We start from the raw sequence: 17,526 nt of genomic DNA on the forward strand, positions 1-17,526 counted from the left end.
ATGAAATAGTTCTATTAACCATAGAAGCGAAAAGTTAAAAAAAAAATTGTTTTTAATTTATTTAATTATTTATTTATTGGTTAATTAAAAAAAATATCCTACTTAATAGTTTGAAAAATGAGCGGGCAACATTAGACCGCGCGCGCGCTTCGACAGCCATTTTTTTTGTTTTTGTCTATGGCTGACCGCTATAGAAAAACGCGTGGAGCTATGTCGGAGAATTGGTGTTTTTTGGTTTCCGTATAAATCCAAAAAATAACAGACGAGGACGAGACGAGACGATTTTTAATGCCGAAAGGAGAATAAATGAAATGGGTAATCAAAGTGCAATTTCGTTTATATACTCTCTATTCAAATTGGACCACGCTAAATCAATAACCACTAAGCGAAGTCGAATAGTTAAGTTTAATATCCCGAGAGATTAATTCGGGGAATACGAGTAGAGAATTTACTAAGGCAATATTGGCATCCTATCACATCTAGATACTTCCTATTCCGCAGAAAAGTGCAAGATTTGATTTATACAGTTCACTTTAGGCATTGCTTTTGCTATCGGGTTTTGAGAACTATTCCAAGTCTTTTTTTATTCTTTACAAATTAGCCCTTGACCACAATCTCACCTGATGGTAAGTGATGATGCAATCTAAAATGGAAGCTGACTAACTTGGTAGGAGGAGCATGAAACCCCACACTCCTTTCGATTCTTGCACTATACGATTGTGTACTTATTTCTATATAAGTTTGTAAAAAGGTGATAAACAAAAAATAAATAAACCTTGGCTGAGTTTGTTGTGCGCTCTTTTTGGACCAAGGCGCATTTGGGACCCTCGTAACTTTAATTTTAAGATTTCGACTTTACTTACTACCATTAAATAATGACATAACTTGACGTCTCAAACGTGCTTGTAAACTAATTGAAATGAACGGTCTTTGAATTTTTTTTCAAACTTTACCTCTTTATAATATAAGTAAGAGATTATCCCATATAATATCCCACAAACTTTACCTCTTTATAATATTAGTATAGATGACTCAGGTCTGGTCGTAACATATTCTTAATCCTTTAATTACTCAGTAATGTATTAGAGCGATAATGAACTTAAGACCATTAAAAAAATTGTCAACTAACCTATTACTATATATCGTATTCAGCCAAACAGAATGAAATCATTAAGATCCAGAGAGAAATAAAAAGTTTTATTTCGTCTATTTATAGAAACTCTGTTATACTTTGTCAGCGGATAGCTCGGAAACCTCTCGAGCATAAAATTATTTTCATCTATATATACCCCGAGTCAAGCGCTTTTCCCTCCCCATAGTATTATAGAAAGATTTAAGAGTTTCACACGAGACCTAGCTTTTACTATTTTATTAAGGTTACGCTATCCGTCCGTCTGTTAAAATTTTCGTAGATGATGAAATGAAATTAAATGAAATTTTATTTTGAAATGAAATGAAATTTTATTTAATTTCACCATATTATGATATGATGTACTTGTATCTCTGTTGCCGCTTTGACAAGAATAGTTAAAAAGCAATGAAATAGAATAGAATATAAATCATTTATTTTTTAGCACAACACATAACTACATCATAACTTAAAACTAATACAATTATATCTTAGAACTATTTAATTTACTAAAAAAAATATACTGTACTGTAATCTAATAATAATTAATAAAAAATTAAATAAATTGTCATTTATTTATTAATTATGGTATTGCTACACTTACATATTGTCACATTTCGTCGATTCCGCTCCGTTAATTTTTTTTTTATTTATGGATGGCCCTTACAGTCTAAATGAAAAAGATATACGGTTTTACGTGGGAAATTCAAAGTTTTCTTACATCTGTGCTTTTCTGAATTACCTACCCACATATTATGAAGAACTAGGGAAGTGAGGTTGACTGACCTAAATACCGCGTCATTTTCCCCCCACAAATGTATTTTTAAACCCGACGCAATAACAGGTGTGTTATAAGCTTGACGTGTCAGTCTGTTTGTCGGTATTTAATTAAAAAATCAAAATTATTGTAAATATGATATAACCTATATATACTAATATTATAAAGCTGAAGAGTTTGCTTGTTTGTTTGTTTGAAAGCGCTAATCTCAGGAACTGCTGGTCCGATTTGAAAATTCTTTCAGTGTTAGATAGCCCATTTAACGAGGAAGGCTACAGGCTATATATTATCCTCGTAATCCTACGGGAACGGGAACCACGCGATTGAAACCGCGAGGCTTCAGCTACTCTTAGATATTGGAATAATTCTTTGTGATTTTTTTTGTGGCCCTAAAAGAGCCCTTTTTACTAGTTAAAAACAGGGTGTGTGTGCGTGCGTTCAAACTACACCCTTTAGGCTTTATTCTCGGTCTTCTATAAGCAATAGTCACACCGGAGAGGGCTTTGCTTAGCTCCTCGTTCTTGCGGATCCCTGCCCTGCATTCTGTAAAGTTACAGCGATGTGACATCGCTCATTTCCATAGCAACATCGTTGTTAGTGACATTTTATTTGTGGCACCCCATAGAAATAAAGTTCAAATTCTAATAAATCTTGTTATAGGCGAATATTACATCGACGACTATAAAATAGCGGAATCATACCTCTAGAGATGTCTCCGTATAAGTTTATAAGAAGTAAGAATAAGAAATGTTTATTTGAAATACTCAGTATAGAATTACAAAAACGTCCTGCAGACTAATTCACTGACTTTGAAGTATGCTGGTTGACATATACGAAATTGAGAATGACAAAATTCTATATGTAACAAAATGTCATCCAGCGCTACTTGGTGGATATCATATAATAGGTAGATGACATTTTGCAATTAAATAGGTTCATGATAAATACCAAAATAGTGAACAGGCCAGCTTAGACACGGGCTTACCTAGCTTAAGGGCCTTAAACTAGCTAAGCCCGTGTCTTAAGAGCCAGTGACTACCCTTAGGTGCATATACACAGGTACAATAACGTCATTAGCTACCCATTTTTGGCTCACTATTGAGCACGAATCTCCTATCAGAAGTAAGGGGTTAGGCCAATAGTCCACCACGCTGGCCCAATGCAGATTTGCAGCCTTCACACACATAAATTCTCAGGTATGCAGGTTTCCTCACGATGTTATTCCTTCACCGTTTGAGACACGTGATATTTAATTTCTTAAAATGCACATAATTGAAAAGTTGGAGATGCATGCCAAAGCCCGGAACCTACGTCCTCCAAATTGAAGGCAGAGGTCATATCCACTGAACTTATAACGTAAATGATGAAAAATAACATAAGATGTGCAAAACAGATACTATTAGGTAAAGGCCTCAGCTGCGTTCTTTTGACGTTTCCTTCAAACTTAATCTTGTAAGAATCCCAATACCGTATGAACTTGCGTCAACAAGTACGCCGAACCCCTGTCGGGTGTGCCGGTGGAGGGGGGACCCCTTGTTCAGGGGTCGAGATTCAACTGGTGCAATGCGGCGACCCCTTGTCTCATCCCACGCGCCACGTTGTTTTTACCATTGTATTCGTATATCTGCGGGTCGCATTTGGCACGCTAAACGTTGATTTTGTTGTTTGTTTGCTATCAATGCCGTAGCCTGTAATACTCGTAAATCATGGTAGAGGCCGCAAGTGAAGATATTTACGGTCGAGAGATTCGAGAAGTCATTAACTAATGATAGTTCGATTTCATACTTTCTAATATACGTGAAATATGTCTATGTTACATCTAAATATGTATATATAACAAAGTCGGAACAGTTAAACTATTCTATGTAAGGGAATGACAGGTCGATCACGTGACATGTGTAATAACGAAGAAATAAATAAATATACTTACACAACACTACTTAGCCCCAAAGCCTGTGTTATGTGTGTGTTATAGGTACTAAGATAAGAGAGTGGAATTTATCGTATATATTTATATACTATACATATAAATACTTATATCTATACTAATATTATAAAGCTGAAAAGTTTGTTTGTTTGTTTGATTGAACACGCTAATCTCAGGAACTAATTAACTGGTTCGATTTGAAAAATTCTTTCAGTGTTAGATAGCCTTTTTATCGAAGAAGGCTATGGGCTATATTTTATCCCCGTATTCCTACGGGAACGGGAACCACGCGGGTGAAACCGCGCGGCGTCTACTAGTAATGTCTAAACACACAGGACCAGCACCTTGGGACCGAAACGTCCATCCGTTCTTCGAACCAACCCATTGCCACTTCAGCTTCGCGACTTGATGAGATATGTCATCTTTGGTTCGTCGGCGGATCTCCTCATATCTGATTCGATCACGCAGAGTAACTCCAAGCATAATTCGCTCCATCGCCCACTGAGTGACTCGTGACTTTCAATATTTACTCAGATATCATACACAGGAAAAATTTCTTTGCCCTTTAAAAACTTTGAAACCATCTAACCGATGTGTCCCAACCAGCAGGATATCTTTAAATATGCTTGTTGACGTATACGAAATTGAGATTCTATGTAACAAATGTCATCCAGTGTTTATCACACATATATGTGGACTAGCTGACGCCGCGCGGTTTCACCCGCGTGGTGCCCGTTCCCGTAGGAATACGGGATAATATATAGCCTATAACCTTCCTTGATATATGGGCTATCCCTCACTGAAAGAATTTTTCAAATCGGACCAGTAACTACTGAAGTTAGCGCGTTCAATCAAACAAACAAACAAACTCTTCAGCTTTATAATACTAGTATAGAATAGTATAGATACCACACAATAGGTAAATGATATTTGGTGATACAGACCAAAAAATTTAATAGAGACCAACAGGTTTCTTAAACAAAGCAATGATGCAAATATGGTTGTTGACATTTTTTTAGGATTATTTTTTTTTATAAAGTATAATTGTCATATCTTTTAAATATGACCAATATTTCCATTCTCCTTCAACTATTCGGGAAAGACTGTATTAGGAGTGAGTACGACATTAGACCAACGGAACGGGATCGATCGAACCGTTGAGCTATTGGTTTAATAAGCTATGGTGTAAAAAACAGAATCTTATGCCAAAAACCTGGTATTAAACAGAATGAACAAACATTTTAGTAGCATTGCGCCAAATACTTGCACGATTTTGCTGTCTGGTGCATCAGCCACCTAAAAGACTAAAACCTAAGTAGTAGCACCAAGAAATTAATAAAATGTCAAGGTATATTTCACACTCGACATAAAAAAACCCGACTGCCTGCTCGGTATTTTGTATAGCGATTAATAAATGACTTTTTGTTATTGTCAGGCTTTTTAATATGGCCACAATAAACCATTTTGAAGCCTTTTTTTATTCTTTACACATCCACACCCCTTTCGGTTTCTACAAGACATCGTACCGGAACGCTAAATCGCTTGGCGGTACGTCTTTGTCATAGGGTGGTAACTAGCCACGGCCGAAGCCTTTCACCAGCCAGACCTTAACCAATTAAGAAAACCTCAATCGGCCCAGCCGGGGATCGAACCCAGGACCTCCGTCAGGTAAATCCAGCGCGCATACCACTGCGCTACGGAGGCCGTCATAAATCTAATAACATTGGGTTATAAAGACGAATCTAACGATGTTTTAACTACGTAAATCCTTTCAGGAGTTTGGAAGATAATAGAGAATATTACATACACACATACAAACAAGATTCATGCGAAAAACATAACTCTTTTTGCAGTCTTGAAATATATCTTCTGTTATCTATTAGGCAGTAAGAATCCCGTAAAATATAAGGTGTAGTTCAAGTTGATCGACATAGTAAAAGTTATGTGTGAAGATCGATGAAATAGCAGGTGTCGTTATGATAACTTTCACACGATTTACCCAATACAAACACATTTCTCTATAATGAATCTATTAACTATAATTACATAATAGTTTTCTGTTGTTTGATTTTCCACAAATTACGACAGAAACCGTATAACGTGTAACCTGTTGATTTTCATGATGTTCTACAGACTGAACATAGAACATTAAAGCCAACACTTTAGAAATAAAAGGAGAAATAGAATTGAAGGATTTGGCTAGTAGGAGGCTTTGGCCCTGGCTAGTTACCACCCTACCGGCAAAGACGTACCGCCAAGCGATTTAGCGTTCCGGTCGATGCCGTGTAGAAACCGAAAGGGGTGTGGATTTTCATCCTCCTACTAACAAGGTAGCCCCTTCCATCTAAGACTGCATCATCACTTACCAGCAGGTGAGATTATAGTCAAGGGTTTACTTGCAAAGAATAAAAAAATAAAAAGAGAGGTGGATTTATTCTTTTTCGGTAATTTATTTTTTATGTAATTTTTTTCAGCAAAAACTTTTTTAATGATGCTAAAAACTAGTTAATATTTTCTTTTTCTTGATTATAATATTTATTCACTTTTATACTGTGGTCCTTCGATGTTAGTCTTCCACGGCACAGTAAGCTCTACAAGTACTATTCGCTTAGTTTGTTTGGACAAAAAAACTTATTAAACCGAATTTTATGTAATATTTTGAGAAAATAAATATCTTAAACCATTAATATAAACTCATCGCCAAACTGTTATCTCGATTGTTTGCTACGAAACCGATTTTGTAGCTTGTTAGCCTCACAATTCGTTTGAATAATAAACCGAGTGGCACAACTCGATTCCCACTATAATCCGATTAATTAAAACCGAACGTCGCTTCCCCTTTTGGCAGTGAAATCGTGAATGTTAATAATTTAACACTTATTGAGCGCTATCGATGTTGTTCAAATAACGTGTGTGATCGATACATATAAATGAAAAATAGTGTATGTCTGGGAGTGCAAACTAACTGTGTATTCTCACAGTGTCATCATCATCATCATATCAGCCGATGGACGTCCACTGCAGGACATAGGGCTTTTGTAGGGACTTCCAAACATCACGATATTGAGCCACCTGCATCCAGCGAATACTTGCGACTCGCTTGATGACGTCAGTCCACCTGGTGGGAGGTCAACCAACACTGCGCTTTATGGTGTGAGGTTGCCATTCCAACACCTTGGTATCCCAACGTCAATCGGCTCTTCGAAATATGTGGCCTGCCCATTGCCACTTCAGCTCCGCGACTCGTTGAGCTATGTCAGTGACTTTGGTTCGTCTGCGGATCTCCTCATTCCTGATTCGATCACTCAGAGAAACTCCAAGCATAACTCGCTCCATCGCCCGCTGAGTGACTTTGAGTCTTCTAATAAGGCCCATTATTAGCGACTAAGTCTCAAATACGTACGTCATCACTGGCAAAAATGACCTTCGTCTTCAAGCACTGAGGAATTTCGGAAGAAATAGAAGGCACTAAGGAAAATTATATAATTATAAATAATATAATTTTTGCAATGTGCTTAAAACTACCTTATACATTCATTTATAGTTATGGCAAAACAAATAGCACTTGGTCGGCAGTTGTGCTCGGAATACTGCAGTAAGCGGCAATAGATAAGCTTTGCGGATCGCAAGGCTTATCATTGAGAGCTACGAAAATGAAAGTTTGCCACGAAATGGGATTACGTTGTAGCTGAAGTACGTTAAAAGAGAGCGTTATACAGGGTGCTCGGGAGTATATCCCATAGCTCTGGGGTTTATATTTACCGAAAATTAATTAAAACAGTTCAAAGAACATTAATTAAGTGCTCAAAAATAAATATTTTATGAGTAAACAATATTTCTTTTGTAAATAGATCTAAAAATTTGTCCCTTATACGCATCCTTATTATTATGACGTAGCCAAACTTTGATAGATAAAGGTGTGTGTTACATGGACAGTCGGAATTATTTAAATTACTTTGTATGAAAATTTTTGGTTAGAAAATTGTTTTTTATGCAGTTCCTATAAGTGGACTCGTCAACACCCACGCCCTCCGGAAATCGGAGGCAGAGGTCATATCCACTGGCCTATCACGGCTCATCATCGGTCAACTAGCATACGTCAAAGATATTAAATAAGCAATAAATGGTAGCAAGAATTACTGGCTACATTTCCGCATTAGAGAGCCAAGCTAACGGACTGTGATAGCCCAGTGGATATGACCTCTGCCTCCGATTTCGGAGGGTGTGAGTTCGAATCCGGTCCGGGGCATGCACCTCCAACTTTTCAGTTGTGTGCATTTTAAGAAATTAAATATCACGTGTCTCAATCGGTGAAGGAAAACATCGTTAGGAAACCTGCATACCAGAGAATTATCTTAATTCTCTGCGTGTGTGAAGTCTGCCAATCCGCATTGGGCCAGCGTGGTAGACTATTGGCCTAACCCCTCTCATTCTGAGAGGAGACGCGAGCTCAGCAGTGAGCCAAATATGGGTTGATGACGAGCCAAGCTAATACATTGGGCAAAAAAATTAACCAGCACTTCTGTCACTACAAACATTGTTACAAATGTTGCGACTGAAAAACGACTGAAAATATAAATCGAAAGGAACTTGTTTTTTGCGGGACATTTTAGTACAATTGTGTTTGCGACGGCTTTTACATAATTAATTTATTAACATGTCACGATAGCGAGTGGACAGTTTAAGTACGATTGTCAATTATTGAGTTTTTGGAATTAATCCGGTTTCAATGTTCCAGATTCTCAATTTTCCAAGCATATCATTTATCTGACGTGACGTCGCGCGGTTTCACTCGCGTGGTTCCCGTTTCCGTAGGAATACGTGAATATATAGCTTTTAGTCTTCCTCAATAAATGGGCTATCTAACACTGAAAGAATTTTTCAAATCGGACCATTAGTTCCTGAGATTAGCGCGTTCAATCAAACAAACAAACTCTTCAGATTACATTAGTATAGAGTTAGGTATTTCATCATCATCATTATCAGCCGATGGACGTCTACTGCTGGACATAGGCCTCTTGCATGGACATCCAAGCACAACGGTCTTGAGCTGCCAGCATCCAGCGGCACAAAAAGTTCAGTGTTTATTAAACGCAAGCTTATAGGAAAGTCTTATTAAACGAGTAGTGTTAATGATTATATATATGACTATCTGGCGCCGCGTGGTTTCACCCACGTGATTTATATATAGCCTATAGCCATCCTCGATAAATGGGCTAACACAAAGAATTTTTCAAATCAGATCAGTGGTTTCTGAGATTAGCGCATTTGATCAATTAAAACAAACAAACAAACTCTTCAGCTTTATAATATAGTATACATAAAAAAGCTTGGTGTTGAAATGCAATAAACGACTGTGTACTTAGTTCTAAATAAGTTTGTAAAATGGTGGTAAACAAAAAAAATAAACCTTAGCTTAGTTTGCCTATAGCCTTCCTCGATAAATGCTATCTATCACTGAAATAATTTTCCAAATTAGACCAGTCGTTCCTAAGATTTGCGCGTTCAATCAAACAAACAAACGAACTTCAGCTTTATAATATTAGTATAGATAAAAAAGCTTGGTGTTGAACTGCAATAAACTGTGTACTTAGTTCTAGATAAGTTTGTAAAATGGTTTTAAATAAAAAAAACTTGGCTGAGTTTGTTGTGGGCTCTTCTCGGACCAAGGCGCATTTGGAAGCCTCGTAACTTTAATTTTAAGTTTTCGACTTTATTTACATTAAATCGTGACATAACTTATCGTTTCAAAAACTGCTTGCTTGCTGTAAACTAAGCCTAATTGAAATAAATGAATTTTGAAGTTGAATTTGCATTTGAAAAATACATGGACTGTAGACGCATGAAAGAAATTAAGTTCACTTTGTTAAAGCAACACGATAGGGCGCCACAGGTTGTTTGGGCACTCTACAGCGCACAGGCCACAGGTTGCCCCTGGAAGTTATTAACGATCCCAGAATAACTCTTGGAAATTCGTACCGAGACTGTCGGCGTCCCGAATAACGCTGCTAGCCGTTATTCTATTTACGAAGGTATTACGGACTTCGCTTGCGATACGTAAAAGGATTTCTTTTTTTAAAAAATATTTTTACAGATTGTATTTTATTAACACGCGAATTCTTCTGCGAGATTATACGTGTAACCTTCACTCTACGTAACAATTTTCTATAAAATTGACTTGGTTTAGTAAGTTATCCGTAAAAGATATATTTTGTTGATCTATTCCCACAATGCATTGTTTGGTCTCGATGGGATTATGCTGCGTTTTCGATTAAAGCTCTCAGGTACCTTAAGTTTATCGCTACTGCCCCCTAGCCAAGTGGCGCGTCGATTCTCTTTCTACGGTCGCTAACGCTACGAAAACTAGAAGGGAATGACATTTGCTGTCAACAGATCACGTGATCAAGATCTGTCATTCCCATATATTTTTCTAGTTTTCGAAGCGTTAGCGATCGTAGAAAGAGAATGGACATGCCACTTGGCTAGGGGGGCTGATATCTATATGAAACAAAGGCTTCCTTTTACATCTTGAATAAGTATTTAATCGACTTCCAAAAAGGAGGAGGTTCTCCGTTCGGCTGTATGTATGTTTTTTTTTTAAAGTATGCGTTCTTTGTTCACAGGGTACACCGAGGAGCAGCCTTCCACTCAGTTCACGGCCCAGCTGCCGGGCGAGGTGAGCGCGGCCCCGCCCGGCCCCGCGCAACCTCCGCCTGTCTCCTACGCACTTCTGCATCTCTCCTCCGACTCCACCGATACGCCTTTCCTCCAAGTACAGCTCCAATCTTCGCCTGTCTCCCCTCCTCCGCCACCGGCGAGCGGCAAATCCAACTTGTGTTACTCCAGCACGGGAACTCTTCTGTCTCTACCGCCCAAGAAGAAGGACATCTACCGCCCCTACTGCCTGGGCGACCGTGCATTTCTCAACAGGGCCGAGGAGGACCTCAATGCAGCGCACGCTATTCTCGACTTAAGCCAACACGCAGTTTTCCTGAGCACCCCGCCCCGCCCCGAGCCCGCGCCCCCCGAGCAGCCGGCGCCGCCGCCCGAGCCGCCGCAGGAGCCGCCGCAGGAGCCGCCGCAGGAGCCCGAGCGGCCGCGCGAGACGGTCGCGTACACGTACGACGCGTTCATCGTGAGCGACGGGCGCTCCAAGCGGCGCAACTACGCCAGCGCGCCGGTGGAGAGCGCGCAGCAGCCCGACCACAAGGCCAAGTACACGTGCAGCGAGTGCGGCAAGCGCTACGCCACGTCGTCCAACCTGTCGCGCCACAAGCAGACGCACCGCAGCCTGGACTCGGTGTCGGCCAAGCGCTGCAGCGAGTGCGGCAAGGCGTACGTGTCCATGCCGGCGCTGGCCATGCACTTGCTGACGCACCAGCTGGCGCACGTGTGCGGCGTGTGCGGCAAGCTGTTCTCGCGCCCGTGGCTGCTGCAGGGCCACCTGCGCTCGCACACCGGCGAGAAGCCGTACGGCTGCGCGCACTGCGGCAAGGCGTTCGCGGACCGCTCCAACCTGCGCGCGCACATGCAGACGCACTCCGTCGACAAGAACTTCGAGTGTCTGCGCTGCCACAAGACGTTCGCCCTCAAGAGCTACCTCAACAAACACCAAGAGTCGGCTTGCGTGCGCGACGACGACTCGCCGCCGCCAGAGCCGCAGCCGCAGACGCAACCGCCGACCGCGTGCGGCTAGCGGCGCCGCGACGACCGCAACCAGGGACCGTAATCACTGTTGTAACATTTACATATAAACGTAAAGTATTAATGTGAATTTAGTTTACTAGTGTAACTATTATAAATATACAAATTCTAAAATAGGTAGATGAGCGCGACCGGCGGCGGAGTTAACCCGTCGCCGCGTCGTAGCGCAATCGAGCAACGTTTCGCAAACAACGAATCACGTAAGACCCCGTAGAGCCGCGGACGCGGCTGTAGGCCGCGGCGACGATCGTCCTAATAACGTTAAACATTGAATTATGTATATACATGTCGATAAAATATACCCTTATATACATAGAAGTAATAAAATACGAATGAAACTAATATCTTTTGTAGGTGATTTTTACAAACAGCGAAGTAGGTTAGAGTTATTAATAAGTATGCGTGAAGATGCGAGGGGACGAAGGCGCAGCGCCCGGGCGCGCCGTCGTCCGTCTCGGTGGGGACTTGCCAAAACTTTCCGTCCGAAGCTCCGCGCGGCCGCCGCGTCGCCGCCGGCCGCCCGCGACAGTGCCTTAGCGGCAACCGCAAGCCGCACCATGCCGCACCACGCCGTATCACGCCGCATCCTCCAGCACCCACACCGGCAAACCACGCCTCCACACCATGTGACTCAATTCACACACCCTTACCCTTATCATTGTATTCTTAAGAATAATAGCATTTGTACATTGTTATGAGATCCAACAAAAATTTTGCTTAATATTCAAAATTAACCCTCTCATTTTCTGAAAAACTCTTTACATTTTATTGCTCATCAAACATAATACAATATCTCGTACTATATACTCGTATCCAGGGCCGAATTAACTTTGAGGTAGAGTACCCATCTATCAAGGCTGCAGCCACAAAAGTAATTCATAATACTGTGAATTTTTATCTGTCACTGTTTTACATCTTTACAGTCTGGAATAGATCTCCATCTCTCTTTCTTATGATACAATAGACAAAGATAGAGACAGATTCGAAACTCACACTGTCGAATCATCAACCCATCGTTACAGAATAACTACTCTAAATGACAATAGGTATTATGGCTTTCTTCTCATCTCACATACTCTGGCTTTTAATGGTATTATATCTATTACCTATTGAAAAAAAAAACATTTCAATGAGCCTACATAAATCTCCTACAGTGAGTTCCTGAGTAGGTACATAAACATAATTTCAGTGATGCTATTGATGCCATTAGTCAGAGTATCAACTTGCAAAATGGTTGAAAAGGGACCCTACATGGCCTAAGGGCCCCGACTTGGATAATCCGGCCCTGCTCGTATCATTAAAATTCATCAGATGAAATGGTTTGGGCGGGCGGCGGGCGCGCCACGCGACGGCTGCTAGGGACGGGCCTCGCCGCGTCACTCAGCGAGCATGCCTTTAGATTGAGTGGTGTTATTAATGTCAAGTCGAACGTAACTGGCAATAAACTAGTTTAGATTAAGGTATTATTAATTCTAGGTTAGTGAGGTGAGCACGAGGTGCTCGGATGAAATGGGTATTCGAAAAGCAATAATAATGTAGTTTAATGAAGTCGCGCACCGCTGTCAAATAGACGCAGCAGACTTAACTTATATCCCCGTAGCGTTCCGTAGCTCTCGTAGACATCGTCGGCTATGCAACGGCAAAACCTAACAACTAACAACGCTACAACGCTCAAGCGGTTAACCGCAGGGGCGGCTAACAGCTTTTCCAGATTAATATTCAGCCGCTTACATTTGTTTGGCAATTAGGTGCGTAAAATGACAACCGTTTGCACATAAAATTGGAAAAGCGGCTAGCCGCGCGGTTAGCCGCGAGTTTAGCCGCCCCCGCGGTTAATCGCTAGTGCGTTATAACTAACGTGGATCAAAAAGGTGTAACCAATTTTTAGGTGGTGTTCGATTAAATCTATGATTGTTTTTAATTTATTACACGTAAATAAGGCCAACAATTTATGAATATATTTTCGTCAGATCTCCAGAAAAAGTGATTCATATATATACCTTGAATTAATCGAAATTAAACTACGTAGGTATTTTTAAACCTGATATCTCTATCTCGATCTCAATTAATAATAATAAATACCTTAATCATAAAACAACCAGTATCTAGACTTACAACAATCTAGTCAGATTTAATCAATCACCTCAAAATTGGTTGGTCACATATCTATGTGAACAATTGTTAGGATTTGTTTAGAGACGTGCTTCGCCGACGTAAATCTATAGCATTAGTTGAAGCCTCGCGAGTCAATTCTTTATCGGTGAATTTAATTTAACCCTGTCAATTAAAAAATCCTCTATGAAGAAGTTCCTCTATAAATTAAATCACTCACCAAATAGCTGTACACAAGCTTTCTTTGAACTGAACTACAAATTACCAAATAAAAAAAATCATAGAATATTACAACATTAAGAGATGAACGAGATAAAAAAAAATCACCGGGCTGTATATGAATTTATTTTATTCATTTATACTTTATTGCACAAAAAAACAATAACAAAGGAAGTAGCAGAAAATAGTGTTAAAACTTGATTTTATTTATTAACTCTTCTATATTACAGAAAGATATAAAAAAACCTAGGTAACAGTACTATATAGATCAAGCAATATAAACTAAACCTTTATGAATCCATACATTTACAGACTTTCAGAGAACAGGGCAAACTTCTAGTAAAAACGAATAAAAAACACGTGAAAGTTTCAATCGTTTGCGTTTTCATCCAGATAATAAACCATGTTCAGTTTTAGTATACGTTTTTTAAAAGTTTCATAACATAAATAAATCATGTCGCCAAAATTACAGGCTTGTGAAAAGTTAAAGTAGAAAAGTTAAATTAACTAGAGTCCGGCCGCTCAGTGATTATGCTTTCGACAGTTAGTGATCGAATGGACGATGGAACTTTGGACTGGCGACCTTAAAAATTATGCCAACTTACAATAAACGTATTTCCAATTTTGGGATAAAATTATTAACAATTATAGAAACAATACGAATTGACAGGTGATAGGAACGCAATCTCTGAGCAGCCGGACTCAAAATTGATTTTTTGTGCTTTAAGTTTATAATCTGTATTTAAAGAAATGCCCAACTTCGTCCATCTCTTTTATGTTGTCTGCTACTAATATCAGTAAAACGTCATTTCCTTAGTTTTGTCACTTAAGAGTCGTGTATCAATTAAAATTGTAGTGCCATAGATATTTTATATTACTTAACTTATTTGTAAGTAATAATTTATTTACACAAAAGCTTGACCAGACAAAGGTTGCGCGGAGAAAAAGCAATAAATTGTTAATGAATAAGCAATATTACGGTAGAATTTACGTAGTTTATATTCATCGTTTATTGATATTTGGTAGATGTTTTGGTGCTTCGAGGTAATTTATAAATTGAAAAAAAAAAAAATGAAAAAACGAAATTGACATCGAATATTATGTAATTTATATTATATTGTGATATTGTTTGTCGAAATTGAATTATTGTACGTTATACTTTACATAATATTATTAGTTCTATTGGTCTGAGATTCCGAACCATAATTACCTTTCCTCAAAGAAACTTTGTAGAATGACAATTTGATAATATTATAATATAAAACTATCGAAATTTTAGTTAAATTCTTCTTAAAAGGCATGCTAAAATACCAGCAATCCCAGGTCATTTCTTTATTAAAACTATAACATAATAACTGTATTTATATGAATTTCATCTTCGAGAAAGGGTCATTGTGGATCGTGATCTGGTACTATCTTACCTACTCAAATATCTTACTCTCTCGTAAATTTCATGCCAATCGTATAGAACCTAGTGTTTGTCCTCTTAAACGTAATCCTTCAATTTATCCTTGTAATAATATTAATTATCTATTTAGCCACATTTTGTCTTTGTAGTAAATGCTAAAGTATTGGCTTTTGAAAATTAATCGAAGAAATTTAATTCAAATATTTATACTAACGTTATTATAGTTGTAGTGATTATACATTAAGTTAGTTTTAGTGTAACAATATTAATGAAACCAATTTATATACAAAAATATATACCTACTAATATTTTAATGTAAATATATTCCATCGTGTACCAAATTCCCTTCTTTACAATTATAGAAGTAGTATTATAATCTCTATTATAATTAACGGTAGGATATAGTGTTAATGAGACCAATGCGTCGAAACAATTACTTTCATTAAGCAAATAAGAGTAAGTGTCGCCGCACACGGGCTACACGCGACAGCCACAAACGCCGCTACAAGAAGCAAGAAGGGGCCACAAAAGTAGGTGAAGCGCGCGACAGCCACTTGTGGCCGGTCGTCGACACTTGTGGTCGGTGATTGTTACTTTTTTAACCCATACATGCAGTATACAATCGCGCGCGTGTGGCGGCGTTTAGTGGCGGCGAGTCCATATAAAATGTATAAAAACTACAGGAAATATACCGGTGGCGGCGTTTTGTGGTTGTGGCCGGTGGCCCGTGTGCGGGAGCCATTAAGGTCAGTTTAGACATATCGTGGTTAGATATATAAGAGCAGTTTTTGCCCACTATCCCCAACAGTGTATTCCGTAACAATTTCGGAGTTATATGTACAAACTGTAAGTGTATATACAGCCTTTATAAAACCGTATAGTATATGTAGTGTGCTTGCATCCAAAAATGTTCGAATACACTGACCACGACCAGGAACGTATTTGAATGAATTCATACAATGGAATATATATTTACCTCCGTCCTTGATGGAATGAAGTACACTGAACCAACATTAAGTAGACCCAGATATGTCTAAATAGATCTATTTGAACTAGAAACTTTTGTGAAATTCGTTAATTGTTGGATTGAGAAGATATTTTTTATATTCGTTTCGAATGGTAATTAATAGTCGTTATTATTACAATTCTTCCATCTATTTCATCATTTCATCACCATGTAACTCATCTAAGCGAAGTTTCATGATATTTCACAGTTTTTAGGAATGTGGGCAGTCCGATCGAGCTATTTCACATATTTCGTCACTTTCAGTTATTAGCATAGAACATAACTATAGTACGAAATGAAAAGGATTTTTTATAATTATATAGATTAAATAAACTAAAACAGAATTTCAGTGATATGATAAAAGTAAGATTGTCCAAATTAGCAATACATATAAGCAATACTAATTATATGATCTTATGTAATAAATTACCTACTATATATATATATATATACTATATATATATTTAGCATATAGTTTAACATAATTCCTTGAAAGCAATATAAATATAAGTATATAATAAGATAGATCTTAGTAATGTAGGTATAAACTATGTTTTGACTAAAATATAAAACTTTTCGTGGCTAATGAGTAGACTGCAAAACGTGATATACATTTATTTGTTCTTAGAAAATCAATTTAAAGCAGAAACAAAGCGAGTATTAAAGAGAAATATTTTGATTATTAAGTATATTGGAAGGTTATTTTATTAATTTGGTGACAAAAGTCAAAAGGACTGGCATCTTTATCGATAGCAAGGATCAGTTTGACGGTAGAAATTATTTTATTTAATAAATAAACACAGAATAAAGAATGATACAGAATGAGTCTATACAGGCAGCGCGGTGAAACCCAAAAAAAAAAACAAAATTTTCTTGAAATTCGCATATATAAACTTTTTTCATAATTTGTATTTCAAGATTTAACACTAACAACAATTACGTAAATTGATATCTTATAAGACTAAATATCAATAAAAAAAATACTCCATCTTTTTTTTTTGTTTTTGTGAATAGTTTATAAATATTTAATAACATAACCCTTTTTCTTGAATAATATTGAAAATTACTGATGCGATGCTTCGTGTCGTACTGATTCGAGAATGTATTTGTTTTTGGCTTTGTATTTGAAATAGCTGCATCACTGCCGTGTTCCGTACGCTCTATCTGCCTATTATTCTTTAATCTGTGTAAATAAATAATTAATTTTTAACGCGTACGTCTATTTTGATGAAATAGTAATGTT

At 38.2% G+C, this 17,526-nt stretch overlaps 1 protein-coding gene across 1 annotated transcript in view; it reads left to right on the forward strand.

Moving 5' to 3' along the window:
• Positions 1–17,256, forward strand: part of LOC112046299 (transcriptional repressor scratch 2-like) — a 40,651-nt gene extending 23,395 nt beyond the window's left edge. The window contains exon 2 of the mRNA XM_024082906.2: positions 10,458–17,256. Coding sequence (XP_023938674.1) covers positions 10,458–11,530 — 1,073 coding nt within the window. The 3' untranslated portion in view covers positions 11,531–17,256. The remainder of the gene's footprint in view (positions 1–10,457) is intronic.
• The last annotated feature ends 270 nt before the right edge of the window (positions 17,257–17,526 follow it).

This window comes from Bicyclus anynana, chromosome Z (genome assembly GCF_947172395.1).
Source record: "Bicyclus anynana chromosome Z, ilBicAnyn1.1, whole genome shotgun sequence".
In the NCBI taxonomy this organism is placed as follows: Eukaryota; Metazoa; Arthropoda; class Insecta; order Lepidoptera; family Nymphalidae; genus Bicyclus; species Bicyclus anynana.